Consider the following 22,503-nt stretch of genomic DNA (forward strand, 5'->3'; position numbering starts at 1 on the left):
GGTGGCCAATCTTCATTAATTGCACATTGCACCAGTAAGAGCAGACTGTGAAGGTTCAATTAGCAGAGTAAGAGCACAGCTTTGCTCAAAATTTTGCAATGCACACAACATTGTGTAACATACCAGAGTTCAAAAGAGGACAAATTGTTGGTGCATGTCTTGCTGGCGCATCTCTAACCAAGACAGCAAGTTTTTGTGATGTATCAAGAGCCATGGTATCCAGGGTAATGTCAGCATACCACCAAAAAGAACAAAACACATCCAACAGGATTAACTGTGGACGCAAGAGGAAGCTGTCTGAAAGGGATGTTCGGGTGCTAACCCAGATTGTATCCAAAAAACATAAAACCACGGCTGCCCAAATCATAGCAGAATTAAATGTGCACTTCAACTCTCCTGTTTCCACGAAAACTGTCCATCGGGAGTTCCACAGGGTCAATATACACAGCCGGGCTGCTATAGCCAATCCTTTGGTCACTCATGCCAATGCCAAACGTCGGTTTCAATGGTGCAAGGAGCACAATTCTTGGGCAGTGGACAATGTGAAACATGTATTGTTCTCTGCTGAATCCACCTTTACTGTTTTCCCCACATCTGGGAGAGTTACGGTGTGGAGAAGCCCCAAAGAAGCGTACCACCCAGACTGTTGCATGCCCAGAGTGAAGCATGGGGGTGGATCAGTGATGGTTTGGGCTGCCATATCATGGCACTCCCTTGGCCCAATACTTGTGCTAGATGGGTGCGTCACTGCCAAGGACTACCGAACCATTCTGGAGGACCATGTGCATCCAATGGTTCAAACATTGTATCCTGAAGGCGTTGCCATCTATCAGGATGACAATGCACCAATACACACAGCAAGACTGGTGAAAGATCGGTACACTACAACCTGTCAACCTTTGCAGATGCCTCTTTTGATGATGTGACTGTAGCGCTGCCAGAAAACACTGTGCTGGTGTTCTTGGTGTAGAAGATGAGGTTGGTCATGGTGGTGTGGTTTTCTGTCTTGGTGAAGTCTGCAAACAGAGTCTCTGGGTGTTCATGCTGCTGCCAATGGTTCAAACATTGTATCCTAAAGGCAGTGCCGTGTATCAGGATGACAATGCACCAATACACACAGCAAGACTGGTGAAAGATTTGTACACTACAAGATTGGTACACGGCAAACACTGGTTTGATGAACATAAAAGTGAAGTTGAACATCTCCCATGGCCTACACAGTTACCAGATCTAAATATTATTGAGCCACTTTGGGGTGTTTTGGAGGAGTGAGTCAGGAAACGTTTTCCTACACCAGCATCACGTAGTGACCTGGCCATTATCCTGCAAGAAGAATGGCTTAAAATCCCTCTGAACACTGTGCAGGATTTGTATATGTCATTCCCAAGATGAATTAACGCTGTATTGGCTGCAAAAGGTGGCCCTACACCATACTAATAAAGTTAAATTAATGATCAAGTTTTCCCTGACCTTTACAGTTCTTTGTGGGTTTCCACTGTAGCAGCCACCAGTCTTTCTCCTCAAATGTCCCTCTTTTGCTTTGTGTTCCTTTTTCTTGTAAACCAAGTCACATTGTTTGTTGTTTCCTGTAATTTTGCTGAGTTTTTTCAACATTTGTCCACTTCTTTCCTGTGCTTGTTGGTCAATATATGCTGCTCTGGCCTGACTAGGGTCCCAGAGATGAGGGCCCAAGTTGGCCTAAATTTGAAAGATGAGTTTTCTCCTCCTTTATGCATCCATTAGATCTAAAAATCACTTCCTAATAGTCGTGATATATTCAACACGAGTTTAGATTATTATTTACTGCTGTATTTGTCCAAAGAATCAACAAAAATATTTAAAATTATTACCAAAATAATTCTAAATGAACCCTAATTACTTACTCCAGCGTTAAAGGAACTTTTATATGGACATGCCGGAACCCGTCGAGCATTAAGACCCGGCGGTGGAGGCGCACCGGCTGGAGTAGATTTACTAAGTTCCTGTTTTGGAACAGTCTGAAACTAAAGAAATGTATAAGAGAGAAATTTTTGAATAAACGTTTCTTCTCTCGCCGAATGAGAACTGATGAAAAGGTTTTGGTTTTTCGCTCTGAGGAGGAACTCACCTGTTTGGGTAGAGAGTGTGTATGAGTAGGTGTGTTTGTGTCCAAGGGCGTCGTTTAGACTCTGCTAAGGTAAAGGTGAGTGTGTCTGTCTTACGTTGTTTTATAAGTCTTTACTTTTCCCCAAAAAATATTCGACAGTCTAAACTTAATGTGATTATTAGATTATGCTCTTTCACTTAGTTTGGTAGAGTTTTTAAAGCTAGACTAGATGAGCTGTAAAATGACTCTGCCTCATTCTTCTGGGTTGTTAAAGGTGAAGCAGGTGGCTATAAACTGGGCAGAAATGTAGTTCGTGGAAATGAGACTCGTCTGTATTCAATCATTCCTGACTGTAGAGCCTACATTTTCAGTTTTAAAGTAACCAGATGTTAAATGAAGAAAACGTAAAAGTATTTGGGGGTTTAAATAATCTGATTTAGTGTATACAGACATGTTTGCAAAATGTTTAAATCATAGTTTCTTTTTAATTATATTCCTTAACCCATTTAGCTTTAAAATGTCTTCCAAGAAAAAAAGGGGCATCATACAGCTGTCCCAATAAATCTGTTTTTTCATGAAGTGAGTTTTGCTCACTTTCCTAATATAAAATAGTATGTAGAAATAAGCATTGATTAAGTTTCAAAATGTACAGCTCACGTCCTGGCCCATACAAGGCTGTAAATGAAAGCTAAGCTGTAAATGTCTTGATTTGAATTCATTGTATTTATGATGTCACAAGAACCCACACCTTGCTGTATCTGATTTACTTAGCAGGAGTGTAACTTAGTCCATTAAGTTTAGGCCCTTTCTCATTTAAGTTATTAGAGTTTCAGCCTGAATTGCTCACAATAATGACAATGCAAGTCATAATGGCACAATAATGAAATAACTAAAAACAGCCCTTTATTTCTAAGAGATGAACAGAGGTAAGAAAACAAGGCAGTACATAGGATCCTATTAGTGTGTTTCACACTCCTGGTCATCAATAGAAATTATACACAGGATAAGATGAATCAGGTCCTATGCCAGCCTGTTAGTGCTTCACATAAGGCCCAAATCACTCTCTTCCTACCAATATAAAAATTACTACCAATAAAAGAAACTTAACCAATGTTGCTGTGACCGTTTGTGATCCAATCAGCAACCATCTACTGCTAACCACTAAGGTTGCTCACTGGGCCCATGAGTACCCAAAACACCCACTAGCTCTTCACAGGGGTCATAAGATGGACACCTTTCTACGCTCTCAGTCCATTCTTTAAGATTCACCTACCAGACAGGAGCACTTTGTAATTCTACTTTTACAGACTGTAGTCCAACTAATGCTCTGCATGATTTGTTTGCTTTCACACTGTTCTTAAATGGAGAGGACCCCCACAGAAGACTTGTGTCCATTTTCTGTACACTCAGTTAGACACTTCTACCTCATTGGTCCACCTTGTAGATGTAGAGTCAGAGACAGTAGCTCATCTGTTGCTGCACAGCTTGGGTTGGTCGTCCTCTAGTCCTTCATCAGTGGACACAGGACGCTGTCGGCTGAATATTTTTGGTAGTAAAGCTGTGACACTGAAGGGTTTAAAAAATCCAGCAGCACAGCTGTGTCTGATCCTGTCCTACCATCACAACACACAATAACACACCATCACAACACACAGTAACACACCAACACAACGTCAGTGTCACTGCAGCACTGAGAATTATCCACTACCCAAATCACACCTGCTCACTTGCGGTCCTGACCTTTGAAGAACAGGGTGAAAGGAAGCCAAAAAATGCAGGGCAATAGATAGACCCCAGTGTGTAATTGTAGAATTAAAAACTGCTCCTGTGTGGTCTGTGGTGCTGAGAAAAAAGGACTGTGACAAGGAGGTGGTCATAATTTTATAGTTGATCGGTGTGCACACGCACACACATACCATGTGGTGAAAAAAAAAACAAAAAAAAAACAAGATTTTGCTTTGCTTGGATTTCAGTAAAGTTATATATATGAAAAATGTTGTTACAGGAGATAAAATTTAGGTTTTCATCTCATTGAATTTTGTGCAAACATTATGCAGTTATGCATCTGATTTCATTCAATTCAATGAAAGAGTGGTCACCAGATATATTTTATTATGTTGAGGAGATCTTTGGACAGTAGTTAAATCATATCTTTACTTGTTTCTGTTCTAATGTTGATGTTGACATTCATTAATTAGTTTAGAATCATATACTAAGTCAAATGTTGAGGTGAAGATTGCACTGTGTTATCAGAAACAGGTATTTTCTCAGACTGGGTTTGAGTAGGCACTGTATGAGCACATTCTAGTGTTGCACTACAATATACAGGATAAAAATCTTGACTCATTCAATATACAGTGGATTGTGCAAATAATGTATGTGGTAAGGTGTTCTAAAGGTGTCCTAAAGCTCTTCTTCAACAGCTTTTGTGTTTTGGTGGTTTGTGTTATGTCCATGTCTTCATTCATTCATTATTTTTAACCGCGTATCCAGTTCATGGTCGCGGTGGGTCTGGAGCCTGCCCGGAATCATTGAGCACAAGGCAGGAATACACCCTGGAGGGGGTGCCAGTCCATCACAGGGCTCCATGTCTTCAGTAACCTTTTAGTTGACCTGCTCATTTGTTGTTTGTTTAGGTAACACTCCCTGGTTACACTTTTGACCAATTTCCCTGTGTGTTCATGCCCCTCTTTGCTCACACTGTTGCAACCCTGGTTTATAGTGTGACTTGTACATGAGAGATAAAGAAAATTAAAAACAACATCTCTAAAATATTATCAAAAATGCTTTGGAAATGTGAAGTTTATCTCTGGCTTTTCCCTTTAAATGTGAAAGATTATGCAAAGGTGTGTTAAGTGAACCAATGAAAGCAGCCCATTATTCAGTGTAAAAGCTTTTTAATATTCATTCACACTTTGAACCCAACTGTTTATTTATTAAAGTATTTATTTGTCTGTTTAAATAGTCATAGAGTACTAGTACTATCAGACAGTTTCAGTACTATACTCACTAGGGTTGGGTGATATAGAACTAAAATTATATCACCATAACAATATTCTTGGTGATTGGCAGAACATTTATTTTATTAATTGCAAAAAATTATTGTAACAAAATAAAGGTTCAAGTTTTATTTTAGTATAAATATAATAGTTTCAAACCTTCAGTGGAAGCAGTAAATCTGTAAATTGTTTATAACTGATTCTGATTTATTATTATTATCTTTTTAATAAAATAATGTAACAAATGAATCTACCACAAAGCTGAAGTGTGTAAAATATAATGCATGTATATAAGCAGCAAACCAGCAAGTTTTACAGTAAGTAATAAAAATAAATAAATAAATAAATAAAAACTGTCACAGTTAGTGCTCACACTGGCTGTTGAGCTCTCCTTGCAGCCTTTTTGACTTTCCTCATCCTCAGCTGCTGCTTGAGGTGGCGAAACAGATTAGTTGTTTCCCCGTTTTGTTGTTACAGGCTTATTGTACATCTTACATTTGTTTCTGGTGTGGTGTACACCTGATGTTTTCTAACCAAACCACTTTTACACTATTGAACATGCTCCCCTTTTTCGAACCAACTCCTCCATCCTAGAGACACTTTCAACTGTACTGCTCACGTAATGTTTGTATGCCATATTGTACATAACTGCACCACAACATTAGGTAAACAAGTCAGAATATCACTATTTCCATGATGTCTTTTTTAAATTCATACAAGTATTATCACAAACGATACAATATGGTGCAGCTTTAATCCTCATCGCCATTTGTAAAATGAATCCTAGCTTGAAAGGATGGCACAAATGTATGAACATATTTTGATCTGTGCTTGCTACATACTGTGAATTCTCTTGTTTATAGCAAACAGTCTAAATATCTAAAATCTACTTTTATAGCCCGGGTTTAATCTGTTGCGCAACTGTTTGTTTCCATATCGCTTCGCCTCAGTAAGCCTTGAGAATCTATTTTTAATTTTCTAAGTTGTTGCTTTATGCACTGTGAGAGTAATTCATCATAAATTAACAAAACAATAGGCTACCTTTTTTGATATACGTGGGTTTTTTTTTCTTTTCTGTAGACTGTTACTATATGTATATGCATTGGTGATGGGTGGTTTTATACCATCTCAAAATATCAAAATGTTACACAGTATTACCGAGAGTGCCCAGTGTTCGGCTGCATGAGCCTCAGGATTGACGGGTTCGGCTCAGCACAGACCTAACATGTATAATGACGTGTTGATGAAAAAAAAAAAAAAAAAAATCTGAGAGAGCAGATTTCATTGACTAGTGATAGAAATATTTGAAAATAAGCAAACTAAGATGGCTCTACACTGTTTAGAAGCACAATTGGCCAGCTAACAGGCACTTGTGGTGTAGCTCACCACAGCAGATGATTTTCCAGCGAACTGAGTGAACACACATTTAGAGATAAAGCCTCATACCTGTGAGCACAAAGTCAAGAGAATGGAGTATTTTGTTTGTTTTCAGCTTCATTCCTCTCTTTTAACCCAAACTTCGCTTTAAACTCTCAAATTCGATGGGTGACTGGGCTTCTATCCGCCCCAGTGAATTGCACGTTTTACAGTGTTCCAAAGGCTCTGTGCAATTGCAGGTAAAATGAGAGGTAACTAGCAAGACAACCCCTATAAAGGAGTGGTTCTGCAGGTGGTGACAGACTCTGTTGTCATCCTTTCTGGCTGATATTTTGGTCACTTTTCATTTTTTCAGAGCTCTCACCTGGGGTGTGCTATATGATTATATTAGATAATGAACAATAAGAGTTTGTCCATGACTCACCATCACAGGGAGATCATTGGATCGTACAAATGTACATACAGTCCGCTGCAGTTCTTATAAGTTGTTTACGTACTGTGTACATATTACACATCAGTAGAATGGGATCTTTTCCTTAGGAAAAAAATAAATAAAAAATACAAAGCCTGAAGAGCCAAGAAACACACACAAAGGACACCAGCGCTTACATAGGTTGTCCCCTTCAAAACAATTAATAAAAAAAAAAATTTGTTTAAATATGTTCCCTGTGGATCTCCGCCATGGCCATCTAGCTTGGGCTCTCAACTTTAACGACACGCCCATCAAGTCTGTTCACCAATCAGGGCGATGCTCAACCAAGGAGGCAGGGAAGCAACCATGCTTCGGTGCCTAACAGACGCACACAGCGAGAGACAACACAAAGTTTAATATGGCAATAGCAATCAAAATAAAGAACAATCAAAACAGTAAATATGCTTTTAAAGCTTAGCTCTCTTTTGGCCTCCCTTTGTCTCCTCTTTCCTTACTGAGATCATTTAAACACAGGAGGGGAATGAGAGAGGCAGTCTCTGTCTACAGCCAATAGGGGGAAACTCCCTCCTTCCAACATGTCTGGCCTTAAAAGGGAAGAATACTGGGTTTGAAACGAGACTAAATATCAGAATAAATGTAGATGAATCGATTTTTTTTCCTGTTTTGTGTGGCTAAAAAGCCGTTTGGAGAAGTGCATGAGATTAGTTAGTCAAGGAAGGTAAAATGTAATTTTTTTTTCCTTCAGTAAAATTATATCATTTTCCTTATGGAGAAGTTAAGCTCCAAATTAAATTTAGAAAAGTGACTGTTTTGTTGTTTTGATCATATTTTGACCATTAAAGATTCATTTAAATCATTAAAAATTCTACAGGCTTTTCAGTAACATTACTTCATAAAGTTGCCTCTAGTTTACTCACTGCCTCAAGTAGGGAATTAAAAAAAACCTGGAGTATTGAGGTTAAAACCAGCATGAATAAGATTTGTGATAAAATTGAGGTTGTGATACTGCAAAAAAAAAAAAAAAGGTAGTGCAGCTCATCCAGGAAGGCACTTCAATGCGAGCTGTGGCAAGAACGTTTGCTGTGTCTATCATCACAGTGTCCAGAGCATGGGGAATCACCCGGAGACAGGCCAGTAAACCAGGAGACATGGAAGGGGCCTTCGGAGGGCAACAACCCAGCAGCAGGACCGTTACCTCCGCCCTGGAAAATAACCTCCAGCAGGCCATTAATATCCATGTTTCTGCGCAAACTAAATCATGAGGGTGGTTTGAGGGCCCAACGTCCACAGTACTTACAGCCCAACACCTTCCAGGGCGAGTGGCATTTTCCAGAGAACACCAAGATTGGCAGATTCAGCATTGGAGCCCTGTGCTCTTCAAAGATCAAAGCAGGTTCAAACTGAGCACATGAGTCTGGAGATGCCGTGGAGAACGTTCTGCTGCCTGCAACATCCGCCAACATGACCTGTTTCGCAGTGGCTCAGTAATGGTGTTGGGAGGCATATCTTTGCAGTCAAAATGATGGTGTACTTTCAAAATTGATAAATAAATAATGCTCAGTTATTTGTGTAAATATATTCTAGTACTGTCAAAGGTACAATTTTTTTTAAATATGTTTTATTATAAGATGGGGCGGCATGGTGGTGCAGCAGATAGTGTTGCAGTCACACAGCTCCAGGGACCTGGAGGTTGAGTTCTAGTCCCACTCTGGGTGATTGTTTGTGAGGAGTTTGATGTGTTCTCCCTGTGTCAGTGTGGGTTTCCTCCAGGTGCTCCGGTTTCCCACAGTCGAAAAACACGCATTGGTAGGTGGATTGGCGACTTGAAAGTGTCCGTAGGTGTGAATGTGTGTGTTGCCCTGTGAAGGACTGGCGTCTTCTCCAGGGTGTATTCCTGCCTTGTGCAGCAATGATTCCAGGTAGGCTCTGGACCCACGGCAACCCTGAACTAGATAAGCGTTTACAGATAATGAATAAATAAATGAATTAATTATTACTTATAATACTTATTTTTATATACTTATATTATTACTTATAATAAAGGAGGCACGATAGCACCTCACTCCAATGTCCTGGGGTTGTGGGTTTGAGTCCCTCTCCACGTGACTGTCTGTTAGGAGTTGTCTGTATGCGTTTCCTCCCACGGTCCAAAAGCACACGTTGGTCGGTGGACTGGTGACTCAAATGTCCATATATGTGAGTGAATGTATGATTGTGTGGTGCCCTGCCCTGGACTGGTGTCCCCTTCAGGGTGTTTTCCCACATTGCACCCAGTGATTCTGGGTAGGCTCCAGACCCACCGTGACCCTGAACTGGATAAGCGCTTACAGACAATGAATGAATGAATGAATTATTGTTACCACATCCTTAGTTTATTTTGTGCTTTTCTTGCAGTTCTTATTTATGTGCAGCTATCAAATATTCTGATGCCATGTTGAATGTGGTGAATCGTTCTGATGCACAGGCCTATCGTGAATCAATGCTGAATTGCTCTGTAAAATTCTTGGACATGCTTCACATGATATACAGGCATGTTATAATGAAATATGAGATCTATACATCCCCACTATAATGATGGCGAACTGTATAAAATAAAATAAATATCAACTGTAGCTTTGTAGACTCAATATAGCATGATGCCTGCTTCCTGCAACACAAGAATTTCTGACAGTTGTGATATTTAAATGCATTTTTCCAAATAGGTTGTCGTTTGAATCTTAATTAGTTAAAAGTATTTTTGGGACATTTTGCAACAGTTAAATACTCTGTAAAAGTAAAATGCACTGTACACTAGGAATTCTACTTATTTTACATAAGGGTGGTTTTGTACATGTCTGGGAGTAGTCTCATCCGCAACTGACTCATTCACTGTAAACGAACGGGAGATTCAACTCTTTTAATCTGATGAGTTAATGCTAGCTGATGCCAGGCCAGTTATTCTTAATACTGTGGAACTTGTCATTGCTTGTCATTAGCAAACTCAGCAAACCTGTCTATTTGCTTAAATATTCATTCATCCAAAGACACCAGCCTTGGTCAATACACTGGGCAGTAATATTGATTCATAATTGACTAATGACTACAATGGCTGCTGCATTAAGTCAAATTCAAGTTCAAAGCAGTTGTGACAGCAGTAACTTTACAATGAAATTCCTTGTACACCTTGGCCATATTTTTTATATTTTTGTATATTTATTTTTGAAATGTGTATGTATGTGTGTGTGTGTGTGTGTGTATATATATATATATATATATATATATATATATATATATATATATATATATATATATATATATATATATATATATATATATATATATATATATACACACACACAATACAATAACATAATGTGTGTGTACACATATTTACATAAATTGGCAGTAGGCTGTTATTCAGAATTACAGTGTATACTGGTGCTCAGAAAGCAGTCCTTCCCATGTGTAGGCAGAATCTGTAAAAGCCTGAATGTGAAGAGGCTTTACCTAAGAGGGTGCCCCATCACTGTTTCTCTAGATGCTGCGTGGTGAATGAATAAAGTGCCCACATGCCTGAGTGTGCAGCACACTGCTTCCATGGCAACAGTGATATGGCCTAGACCCCAGAAAGCAGTCTGAGTGCTGGGTGGCAGAAAGCCAACCCTTCTGAAAACAAAGATCTCAGGCTTTTTCTTCTGTTTAAACAGTGATGTTAATGTCCTTTTTTTTCTCTTTGAGGGAGACTCAGTTTTATACTCCAGCTATTTGCACAGGGTATGACTTCTTGATAAAGATTATTCTCGATATAGAATTATCATTGTAAAGGTCCTTCTAAATGATTCTTTAATAGATAATGCCCTGAAATAATTCTTACCTCAGAAGAAGAAACAGTGCAGTGCAGACTGTGAAGAGTTTGGTGTTTTCTACTAGTGTATTCAGGGTTTTTCTCAGAGTTTCTGGTTTCCTCCAACAATCCAAAAACATGTTAGTAGTTGGCTTGGCTGTGCAGAGCTTCCCACAGGTTCAAGTGACCGGTTATGCGATGCCATGCAGTGGACTCTTTCCAGGTGGTCTGGTTTATTCTTAGCTTAAGAGTCGCCTCTCAAACAAATAGTTATGTATGGTAAGCATACTGGCTCAGACCAGCTGCCAATATTTAATATACAAAATTTATCTTAGTTTGTTTATTTCTATATTTATCTCCATCTTTAGCTGTGCTTTTCACCGCTGACCTGCAGTACATTTCCTGTCATTAAGTGACCAGTTTGAATGCAAAGAATGCAATGAATTGCAAATTCTTTGTTGAAACAGAGAAATGTGTTGCTGTCGTCAAATTGGCAAATACTTTTTTAGAACAGTTTCTCAATTTCAACATTTAAATAGTGTTTGTAATATTTTCAGTTCAAAATAGGGTTTTAATTAGTGGCACAATTGCATTCTGTTTTTGTTAACATTTACACAGCTTCGAAAATGGTGTTTACGCAACTCCACTAATTATTTTTAAAAAAAACAAAAAACTAAGGTGGGAACACGCCCTAGATTTGGCACCAGTCCTTTGCAGGTCATCACACATTCGCTCACACGCTAAATGAAACTTTTCTAGTTATGGTTGCCACATTTGTCATTCAGCACCTGGTACTTTTATTCATGTTTTGGGAATGCCCTAAAGTAGCAAACATATGGTCTTCTGGAGGTGGCATGTTGCCCAATCTACTGGATCTCACCATTCTGCCTTTGCCACACCACTTTGATTAAGCGAAGGATGTTATTGGCAAGTTTTACAGGTATTAAGAAACTGTGGATTACCCCTCAATTTTTAGTTATGAATTTTTGGATCTCTAGTTTTCAAACTATAGTCACAGGTAAACTTAACCAAGCACAATCCTCAACAATGGGTAAGAATTGATATAATTCTATTCAATATATTGTTTTCCATTAAATGTTTTTTATTCATTGTATGTCTTTTAGTGTGTTTCTTTTCAATGTATGTATCTGTTTCGAAATCCATTTCACTTGCTCCATCCCAATTGTTAAATATGTGAATAGAATAAAAAGAATTACACACTCGCACCTAGGGACAATTTCGAGTCGCCAATCCACCTACCAGGGTGTGTTTTTTGGACTGTGAGAGGAAAACCGACACCTGCCGAAAATCCATGTGAACATGGGGAGAACACACCAAACTCCTCAGACAGTCACTCGGAGCGGGACCCACATCCAGCATGTCCCTGACATAGACACTACCTGCTGTGCCACCGTGCTACCCCTTAATATAATATTAATATTTTTATGTATTTATTTATTTATTTTATAGGCCAAATAAGAACTTTAACCATAAATAAAATATAATTTAATAAAGGCAGTATCAGAAATACCCAGGGCAAAAATATCCTCTCAGCAAGTACCTGGGTAAAATTGCACCATAAAAACGTTATGCGTATATTAAACTATTGCATTAATATAAAACAATTATGACACTGGGGCAGCATGGTAGTGCAACAAACTGTGTCACTGCCGCACAGGTCCAGGGTCCTTGGGTTCTTGTTCAAATCTCCTTTTCAATCGCCTTGAGTGACTGTTAATTAAACAGTAGCCCCAATATAGTCCCAATATACTGCAGTGTACTAATTATAAATTAATAAACACCATTCCTTGACGACCTGCATGAACATATTCTAGTACTTTTTTTTTTTTTTTTCTGGATGGAAAGGAAGAGAGAGTAGCGCACTAAATGACTGCAGGACAGGGGATCAAATTCCCTAAGACAGTGGGAGAACGGAACACTAAACTTTAGAGACTACAGAAAAGAAGCATATTGAATGAGAAATGGGTAGGGGCCTTCTCTTATTATTTATTAATTTTATTTATTTATTATTTTGAACAGGCCTGAAATAGGTACAGCACAGATAACCATTTCTTCCCAGATATTTGGCCACATTCCCAGACATGCAATGTCAGTTCCAGGAAGTTGTACATCCTTGTTGGAGAGTTTTGTCTTGGAGCTATTCAGACCTTTTCAAGTTTGTCTGCATTTGTTTTGCATTATTTACTTACTTGCCCTACTTATTTTGTTGATACCCTCTATTTTATGTTCCCTCAGGTCTGAGCATTGTTTTGTCTCTCCCGAGAACTGTGTCTGTGTGAGTACGTGTGTGTGGGAGAGATGTGTTCGAGTGGGCAGCTGCTCTGCACTGGACGCCAGGGTTCTCATCCCCCTGGAGCTGGAGGAAGCAGCTCGGGTTCACAGTATGCCTTCTGCGCTTTGGGAGTAGGCCTGGTGGCCCTGGGGGTTGTAATGATCCTGTGGAGTATGGTCCCTATAGAAAAGCCTCTAAATGGGTCAGTAACCAACCCAAGTGATGTGGGCAGTGAGGAAACGAACCTGAAAACCTCATCTGTGGCATTCATATTGGTTGGGGTAGGACTGGCCATGCTGCTGTTAGCTGTCTGTCTGAGTGTGAGGAGCAAACAGAGAAGAGGAGATGTCAGGGCAGGTCCAGGCACTGCTGTGCAGTACACTGATCAGACACAGAGAGGTCCTGAAGAGAAGTGAGTATCCAGTGACCTTTAACATTTTACTGTATTGATTATTTCTGCTGAATTTCCTACAGTACAGGCACAGAAATACCACCTGTATCATAGGCAACAATGTTTTCCTGGTTTAAGTTTGGAAAATAAACTGCAACAATAGACAGTTTTTAATTAATTGTTTTTATGATATCTTGAAAAGCAAAACTTGTTTACACACAGTTAGCCCCAAAGTGGATTTGGACACCCCCATTTCAGCAGATGATTTTATAAAAATGGTAGTGTTTCTTAAAACAGGTTCACTGTGCAATCCATTAAGAGCCCCTCCACCTTCTTAAGACAGATGTAAAGAAAGCTTTTATATGTCTCAGCGACAGTGACACTTGTGCAGGTATCATTTCACAGGTCAAAAGCTATAAATATTACATTAATTTTTCAGTATTGGTTCTGCAATATACAACCGTCATTTGCAAAATAAAAAACATGATTCAGCCACAGTTACGTAAAGGAAACTTACAAGCTGATCTAAGGGTGATGAGGCTCTGTATGCCACAAATCTAAGCGTGATTATGCAGAAGATACATTCATATATAATGTAAACTAATATAAACCAATTTAGGAAATGTCTAATAATTAATGTTCCTAATCCTTCAGCAAGTTCTGAAATGTAGCCAATACAAAGTGATACACACAAACTGTTTGTCTCTCTGAAAAAGATCCTCCAAGTGATCATTGAAAAACAGGGTGAAATGGGGCTAATAAAAGTAGGCAGAGTAAGAAATACTACAAAATGCTACTATTTGGAAAGTAATGTCTTGGCAGATCAGTGTAAATTGTCTTAATTAATCAGAAAATTGCAATATTAGGATATGTTTTAAAGGGAAATTCTTTACCACATGGAGCCATTTTATGTGCAAAATATTGTTCAGCTGCACATTAGGGTTAATATGAGTATTTACAAACACCCAAAAATACTGCAATGCTATGCAAAATGTTAATAAAAACAGAACCCAAAATGAGAGCCCAGGTTGCTCTGATAGTGAGCCCAGGTTGCTCTGATAGTCAGCTCTTCTGCATTGTTGGGTCTGGCGTTTTGAATCTTCCTCTTCACAATACCCCATAGATTTTCTGTGGGGTTAAGGTCAGGTGAGTTTGCTGGCCAATTAAGAACAAGGATACCATGGTCCTTAAACCAGGTACTGGTAGCTTTGGCACAGTGTGCAGGTGCCAATCCTGAAATCTGCATCTCCATAACGTTGGTCAGCAGCAGGAAGCATGGAGTGCTCTAAAACTTCCTGGTAGACGGCTGTGTTGACCTTGGACCTCAGAAAACACAGTGGGCCAACACCAGCAGATGACATGGCACTCCAAACCATCACTGACCTATGGAAACTTTACATTGGACCTCAAGTAACATGGATTCTGTCCCTCTCCTCCCTTCCTCCAGACTCTAGGAACTTGATTTCCAAAGGAAATGCAAAATTTACTTTCATCAGAGAACATAACTTTGGACCACTCAGCAGCAGTCCAGTCCTTTTTGGATGCAAAACGCTTCTGACCCTGTCTTTTGTTCAAGAGTGGCTTGACACAAGGAATGTGACAGCTGAAACCCATGTCTTGCATACGTCAGTGTGTGGTGGTTCTTGAAGCACGGACTGCAGCTACAGTCCAGTCTTTGTGAATCTCTCCCACATTTTTGAATGAGTTTTTTTTTTCACAATCCTCTCCAGGGTGTGGTTATTCCTATTGCTTGTACACTTTTTATTTATTTATTTATTTATTTTCTTCTACCACATCTTTTCCTTCCCTTCGCATCTCTGTTAATGTGTTTGGACACAGAGCTCTGTGAACAGCCAGCCTCTTTAGCAATGACCTTTGGTGTCTTGCCCTGCCACAGAATCTGCCACAGTTCTTTTAAGATGTTGAAATTTTCATGCATAAGTTCAGGAGCCTTCATTGTTTTGTTTTTTTTATTTTATTTAAAGTAACCTCATTTTAAATAAATGTAGAGCTCTGTAATTTTGTTGTAGGTACACTTCAGTTGTAAGATTGTATGATTTTAAAATTATTAATTAGCATTTTATTGTATGAAATAAATATTTGATGCAATAGTTAAACAGAGCTTAATATTTGGTACAGAAACCTTTCTTTGCAATTACAGATATCAGACGTTTCCTGTAGTTAATGACCATGTTTTCACACACTGCAGCAGGGATTTTGGCCCACTCCTCCATACATATCTTCTCCTGATCTTTCAGGTTTTGGGACTGTCACTTGGCAATATTGAGTTTCATCTCCCTCCAAAGGTTTTCTATTATGTTCAGGTCTGGAGACTGGCTAGGCCACTCCAGGACCTTGAAATGCTTCTTACAGAGCAATTCCTTAGTTGCCCTGGCTGTATGTTTCGGGTCATTGTCGTTTTAGTGTGTGTGTGTGTGTGTGTGTGTGTGTGTGTGTGTGTATATATGTATATATATATATATATATATATATATATATATATATATATATATATATATATATATATAAAATGTGTATATATGTGTGTGTGTGTGTATGCATGCTCATTTTTAATTTGATGCCAGCAAGGGGACTATTTGCATATTAAATGATGCATACTGAATCTGAATAAAAGATGTAAAATTATTTGTAAGCCCATTTCTAGGCATTAGGGATATTTTTGTCTTGGTCGTAACTTCTAAATATGTAGTCCTGATTAACTAAGGTGAGGATTTGCATTTCCAAGTGCTGTCTGCCTCTTTCAGAGATTTGGATTCTAACAAAAAAATGTATAGTTTTGTAGACTTTTTGTTAAGATTCACTTAAGTCTGTAAACATTTAATGGTTGCGATGTCCTCAATTTAAAATAAAGACTAAATATTTCTTTCATTTTTAAAGCAGTAATTTATGTTGTAAATATATCCTCACACTGACAAAACAGTGCCAATAGGTTTTATGTTTTCTGTGTTTATATTTGTCTTTATGCTCTGTAATCTTCACTAAAATTTAAATTTGTCCAAGCTGCTCTTGTTTCTGTTTCATTTAGTTTTGATGTGGCAGAGTCATGTGATTACATGTGTAGTAGTATGGTTCTATGGGGACAGTACACAAGTACACAGTGGGAGACACATCAGAATTATTTTAAAAAATATATTTTTAGATATAGGAACTTAATGCAAGACAGAGACACACACACACACACACACTAGTAATGCCACTAAACAGGTGAACCAAAAATAAAATTAAAAGAATGTCCATGTTTGCGGTAACTGCGAAAAATAAATAAATAAATTGCAACAGCTCCTTGTTTTAGATTCAGTCAGCATCAGCAAAACTGCTGCAACATTTTCTCAACACTGTTGACTCAGCACACTCGAAAGACACACCTGTTTGTCTCAGCAGGTCGATCAGACTAAGCATTTATGGGTGATACTGATATGGACAATTCAAACAGTTTGAATATTCATCAAAGGACAGGTTTTTAAATATTCATGAGAATGCCTGGCTTTACATCTGTGCAGAAGTGTTGAAAACGGTCACAGCTCTGCAGAAATGAACATTTTGTGTTCAAATGATGTATGCTTTGCTAAAAAACTGAGACATAATGCTGAAGTCTGCAGTGTTGTGGCGGGCGTGGAATATACTTTTTGACGTAGTGACACACAAAACATACTGGCACATGCTTAAACATTTTGCTTCGTACTGCAATGGACATACACTGCTCGTTATTTATTATCCTGCCCTTGTGTGTGTGTTTTGGCAGTGAACAGACTGTCGCCAACTATGATGTCCCCAGTTATGAAGAGGCTGTGACCAGTGGTCAGTATCCGATTCGCCAGAGTAACCTGCGCCAGAGCACCTCGCAGCTACCTTCGTATGAGGACCTGATAACTGCTGTGGAGAATGAGGGAGAGGGGCAAAACTCTGGGAGCAGCCAAAACCCTTCTGCCCCCAAGTACGTACATATTTCTTTTTCTTATATTCATTATAGCTTCACAATCTTAACTGTAATTTCCATTTTTGACATTGCACTGCCCCCAGTACACAAGTGTGTGTGTGTGTTCTCTGTGATAAATGGGTTAAATGCTGAAGACACATTTCATTATATGTAGTATAATGGGGGGAAAAAAAGCATATTTGCATATTATATACAACCTACATAAACATCTCATTTCCAAAAAGGTTGAGGTGCTTTGCAAAATGTATATGAAAACAAAATAAAATTTATTTGCAAACATGTAGTGCAGTCACACAGCTCCAGGAGCCTGAAGGTTGTGGGTTTGATTCCCGCTCCGGGTGACTGTCTGTGAGGAGTTGGTGTGTTCTTCCTGTGTCTGCGTGGGTTTCCTCCGGGTGCTCCGGTTTCCTCCCATAGTCCAAAAACAAACGTTGGTAGGTGGATTGATGACTCAAAAGTGTCCGTTGGGGGGAGGGTGGGTGTGTGTGTGTTACCCTGTGAAGGACTGGCGCCCCCTCCAGGGTGTATTCCTGCCTTGCGCCCAATGATTCCAGGTAGGCTCTGGACACACCGCGACCCTGAACTGGATAAGCGGTTACAGATAATGGATGGATGGATGGATAATACAAGTTATTAGTTTTTCACAATGTATATGGAGTGAATCCCATAATCACTTGTAGGCCACCACTTCTTTTAAAATATCAGTGCATCAAGGATCAGGTTAAATAGTGTTGAGAAATAGACACTGAAATAAAGAGAAATGCTGTTAACACCCCTAATTTGTTCATGAAACGAGTATAAATTCAGTACTAACTTATTTATTTATTTATATATTTATCACTTGGAGGTATCAAACGTGGTTTAGAATTTTGGCCTCAAGTCCATATGGAAATGGCAGATTGTAACATAGTTGTGTCAAAGGTGGAAATTTTTGAGAACTGTTTTCACTGTTGTGTTTACACTTTTTTTTTTTTTTTTTTTTTTTTTTTTAAAAACATTTGCAATGCATGTTTAGAACCTCATGCTACTCTTCAGTTCAGGGGTGCAGAGAGAGAGAAGTGAAACACAAAATTAATAGAAAGATTTTTGAGTTGTGTGTTCTCATGGAGAAGTGGATATATTTGAAAACACTTATGGTATTTTTATTTCTTTTTTTAATATAAGTATTGACGTCGGAGAGGCTACAGATAAGACAGACACTGTTCTGTATTCTGCCACCTGCTTAACGGAGGGGAATGGAGCAAATGTCAAATAAATACAGGAGATATTTAGATGAAAATATTTAAAGGGAGGACAGCAGGAAAGAGTAATTGAATAAGGTACTATCCCAGGACAAATAGGAGGGTTGATGAGCATATTTGATTCACCTCTTATTTAAGCAAAGCTCTCTAAAAAATGCTTGTTTGGGAAATTAGGAGACGAATTGCTGTAGGTGTGAAAGTGAAGAATTTTCTGATTCTTGCTTGCTACAGGCTTTCAACTGTACAACAGCTTGGATCTTTGTTAATGTTTTACTTTTACTTTTCATAATGCACCAATTGTTTTCAGTGAGTGACAGGACTGGACTAATTTAGCTCCTTGACTCTTACTAAACAGCCATGCTGTTGTAAGCAGGAGAAGACTTTTTTCCACTGTTCCTCAATCTGTCTTAAATGAACTCCATCTCAGAGAAGGCAGCAGTGTTTCTAGACCCTGTTTATATATGGCGTCAACTTTGCATCAACTTGCATTTATGGATGCACTGCTGGACTATGTTCACAGACAGCGGTTTTATGAAGTGTTTGAGTGCCTGCAGTGATTTCCAATACAAATGTGTCTGTTTTTAATACAGTGATGAACACAGCCAGCTAATACTGGGTTTGGGTCTTGTCCCATTCTACCATGTACGACAAAATGCATTTAACCCATTTGTGGTAGTAAACACACAGTAACAGTGTGGACACACTTGTGCACTATGGGCAGGGAGCGCACACACCTGGGGGGTGGTTAGCCTTCCCTATAGGATGACATCACTTTATTTCCCTCAATCCCAGTTTTGTGTGGATTGAATTGGTGAGTTTCTGGACCCACGTCCACTTCTCTAACCATTACTACATCTGGGCATAATTCTTTACTGTTTCAATTTGAGAAACTTTATTCTTGAATTTTTGCACTGTTTCCTGGTGCAGTCTTTCACAGAGTGGTGAGCCCCTCCCCATCTTTAGTTCTGTTGAGTAAACTGACACTTACTGTGAATTATCAGTAAATTTGGGGGTTTTGATATAAGGCAGCCTTGTTTTTATTTTGTGTCAGTGTCTTTTTATAAGGTGGATCATTTTCTGTATAGTTCATTCCTTGGTTGTGCCCTTTCTTAAGATCATTATGATAAATACATGTTTGTATCTGAGAATAATTTTTCTCTTCAGCACAAATCTTGATAAAGGACATGGTATTGATTCAATGCTTACAATACCATCCCTATCCCCAGGCCAAAGCCGGTGAATCCCCAACAGAGCCGTAGTGGCAGCAGGGCCAGCCTCATCCTCAGACCACTCATTGTCCGCAGGATCATGTCTGAGAAACTCCATGTCAAAGACATCAGACTAAACATTCAGAGCCCACCTCAGGGTGGAGTTACCATAGAGCCCCTGACACCCCCACCACAGTATGAGGATAAACCTCCTGAGTTTCCAAAAGATGGAGTGTGATGGATTGTACAAAACATCTTATAAGATTCTCTTTTCTTTCATAGGACTTATGATATTAGTAATATTGGAGCAAAGGCAAAACAAAAATATCATACAGTTAGTTAGCTAGTTATTATAATCATGATTCATGTTGTTGCTGTGTAAAATTCAATGTGAGTTCAGGCCAAAAAAAATCTATTCTAAATTTTCCACTTCTCCCAAATGCAGTTGATCAATAGAAATGTGTGATCTGAAATTTGCTTCTTTATTACTGCACTGGAGATTTCATTACTTATTTATATCAGCAAACGTTTGAATATCAAGCAGTTTTTGGGTGATTGACTACATTTGGGATTGGGAGGGATTGTCTAAATGAGATTGTCACTGAATATTATGAAATGTAATGGTCCAGTCTTTGCTCTAGAATAAACCTTTTAAAGCTATTTCAGTTTTTCACCACTGATATTTCACTAAAAATAATTTGTGCACCTGCTTACTTTACTGGTGCAAAGATGTTGATGTCAATGACAGTGTGTCCCTTTGTGCTATGACCATGATTAGCTCTATCCTGCTAATGCTGAGTACATAGCCTTTTGCTTTTCTACACTCCAGTGAAAGAGAAATTTCAGCAATGCCTCACTGTCATCACAGCTGAACTGAAACTGAACTGCACTCTGTTTTCATCCATCTTCATTTGAACCCTAAAGGAACAGCAAGACCAACATATGCCTAACAATGGCCAGCAAACCATTAGTATGCTAAATAGAAGCCATTCTAGTCTTATTCACTGTTAGAAACATTAGCATTTCTGAACCATTTTCTAAATGCAAAGGGAAGGCAACATGGACACTCCGTTTTGTGAACCTCTGGATTTATTTTAATTTAAAACGGAATGCTTCAGAAGAATATAGGAAACCTTTTTTTAAGAAAACCAAAAAAGCTGGTGTTGTTGTAATTGATGATAATACAATTAATGTTTTGTGTGTCGTGCATTTTTTTTTAATTATTATTATTTTTTTTAAGTCATTTGACACTTTGGGTGAATTGTGTTGAAATTCATGTATCACTTTAAATTGCAGTGTTTGATTATTCTGCACATGATAGATCCAACAAAAACGGGAGCTTCTTGATTAGATGCAAAATTATTTGTATATAATTTTTGATTTTCTTTTTGAAAAATGTTGGTTTGTTTATAATAATAAATATATGTACTCTGCCCTTTTCACTTTCTGTGCTCTCGCACCAGTCATATTTAGTCTTCTCAGTGCCCAACGCACAATTGTTTGAAAGAACACTAATACAGGTCATATAAGCAACACAATGTTTCTGGAGGTGTACATTTAAGGTAATAAATATTGTTGCGTTCTTTTAAAGCAGATTATTTAAACAAGGAAAATTGTGTTGCTGTTACATATTCTTATAAATATCTCCCTCTGGTGGCTCTGCGTTGGTACCGCACCACTCAAGTGTTCACATGAACAGCTGACTTCAGGGTTTTAATGCTGTAACACCTGATTTATCTGAACGGCTTGATACTAATTCTTTATTAAACTTAGTTTAGTTCAAAAATAATGAAATAGAGCGTGAATGGGGCCACAGGCAGGAACAGTTAATAATAATAATAATAACAATAACATGAATCGTTTATTTATTCATTTATTTAAACCTGAAAAAGAAAAAAAAACAACGTTGCTAAATCGATATTTTGGTCAAGGTTTTGGAAACATTTTAAAAGTAAGATGACATTTTAAAAATCACATTATTTTAATACATTACAAAGTGATCTCTGTAAATCTGTTAAATTGGAATGCTTAAGCAGTCATTTTTACCAGCATCAATGAGCATTTTAACTCCACTCATTTATTTTGACATTACTAAGGCAGTTCTAGATTAGAATGCTGTATGACTAATGCAGCCAATCAGAAATCTTAAAACACAGTTACAAATTAGGATGATTAAATATGAGATTAATAAACTGTTGTTTGTTGCATTAAAATATATAATCTCAGTCTACAATGCCAAAAGATGTTGCATATGGTCCCTTTAAAACCAGCCATGATCCCATTTGTTCTCTGGCTTCTAACAGAATATGGCACTGCAACATATTAATGGTTTTTAATTTAGCAGCATGCTTAAGGGTTACTAAAGTAAAACAAAATGAAATGCAGACTGTTGTACCAGAACATTGTGTTTCCTACAGTCTGGTAAAGCAGCATACAAGCTGAGTATAGACAGCTAGTGAGGGCTTAATAAAGAAAAATCTATCTTCACATGTTGTAAACAACATGAAATATTGATTAAATCTAGTTTTACATGTGAAGCAGTGGGCCATGGTCTGGCAGCTGGAATAATACTGAACAATTTGAAAGAGGCTACAGCTTCACGTTGGCCTCCAAAAGTGAGTTTTCTATCAAAAAAACTGATTAGTGAAGGTTAAAAAAGGTTTAAACCTTAAAACTCTTTTGACTTTATCATAA

The 22,503-nt window shown here is 38.3% G+C and overlaps 1 protein-coding gene across 1 annotated transcript; it reads left to right on the forward strand.

The window, feature by feature from the left end:
• The first annotated feature begins 1,952 nt into the window (after positions 1-1,952).
• tmem51b (transmembrane protein 51b) lies at positions 1,953-21,235 on the forward strand. Its single transcript, XM_066672094.1, has 4 exons — positions 1,953-2,182; positions 12,975-13,423; positions 17,166-17,357; positions 19,828-21,235. Exons 2-4 carry the CDS (start codon positions 13,038-13,040, stop codon positions 20,045-20,047), a joined length of 798 nt encoding a protein of 265 aa, XP_066528191.1. The 5' UTR covers positions 1,953-2,182; positions 12,975-13,037; the 3' UTR covers positions 20,048-21,235.
• The last annotated feature ends 1,268 nt before the right edge of the window (positions 21,236-22,503 follow it).

The sequence above is a fragment of the Hoplias malabaricus genome, chromosome 5 (genome assembly GCF_029633855.1).
Source record: "Hoplias malabaricus isolate fHopMal1 chromosome 5, fHopMal1.hap1, whole genome shotgun sequence".
Lineage (NCBI taxonomy): Eukaryota > Metazoa > Chordata > Actinopteri > Characiformes > Erythrinidae > Hoplias > Hoplias malabaricus.

Bases quoted from the DNA above. Each gene is read 5' to 3' on its own strand.
- tmem51b (XM_066672094.1), top strand. From the start codon at position 13,038: ATGTGTTCGAGTGGGCAGCTGCTCTGCACTGGACGCCAGGGTTCTCAT. The intron at 13,424-17,165 runs GTGAGTATCCAG...GTGTTTTGGCAG, and splicing joins CAGAGAGGTCCTGAAGAGAA to TGAACAGACTGTCGCCAACT. The intron at 17,358-19,827 runs GTACGTACATAT...CCCTATCCCCAG, and splicing joins CAAAACCCTTCTGCCCCCAA to GCCAAAGCCGGTGAATCCCC.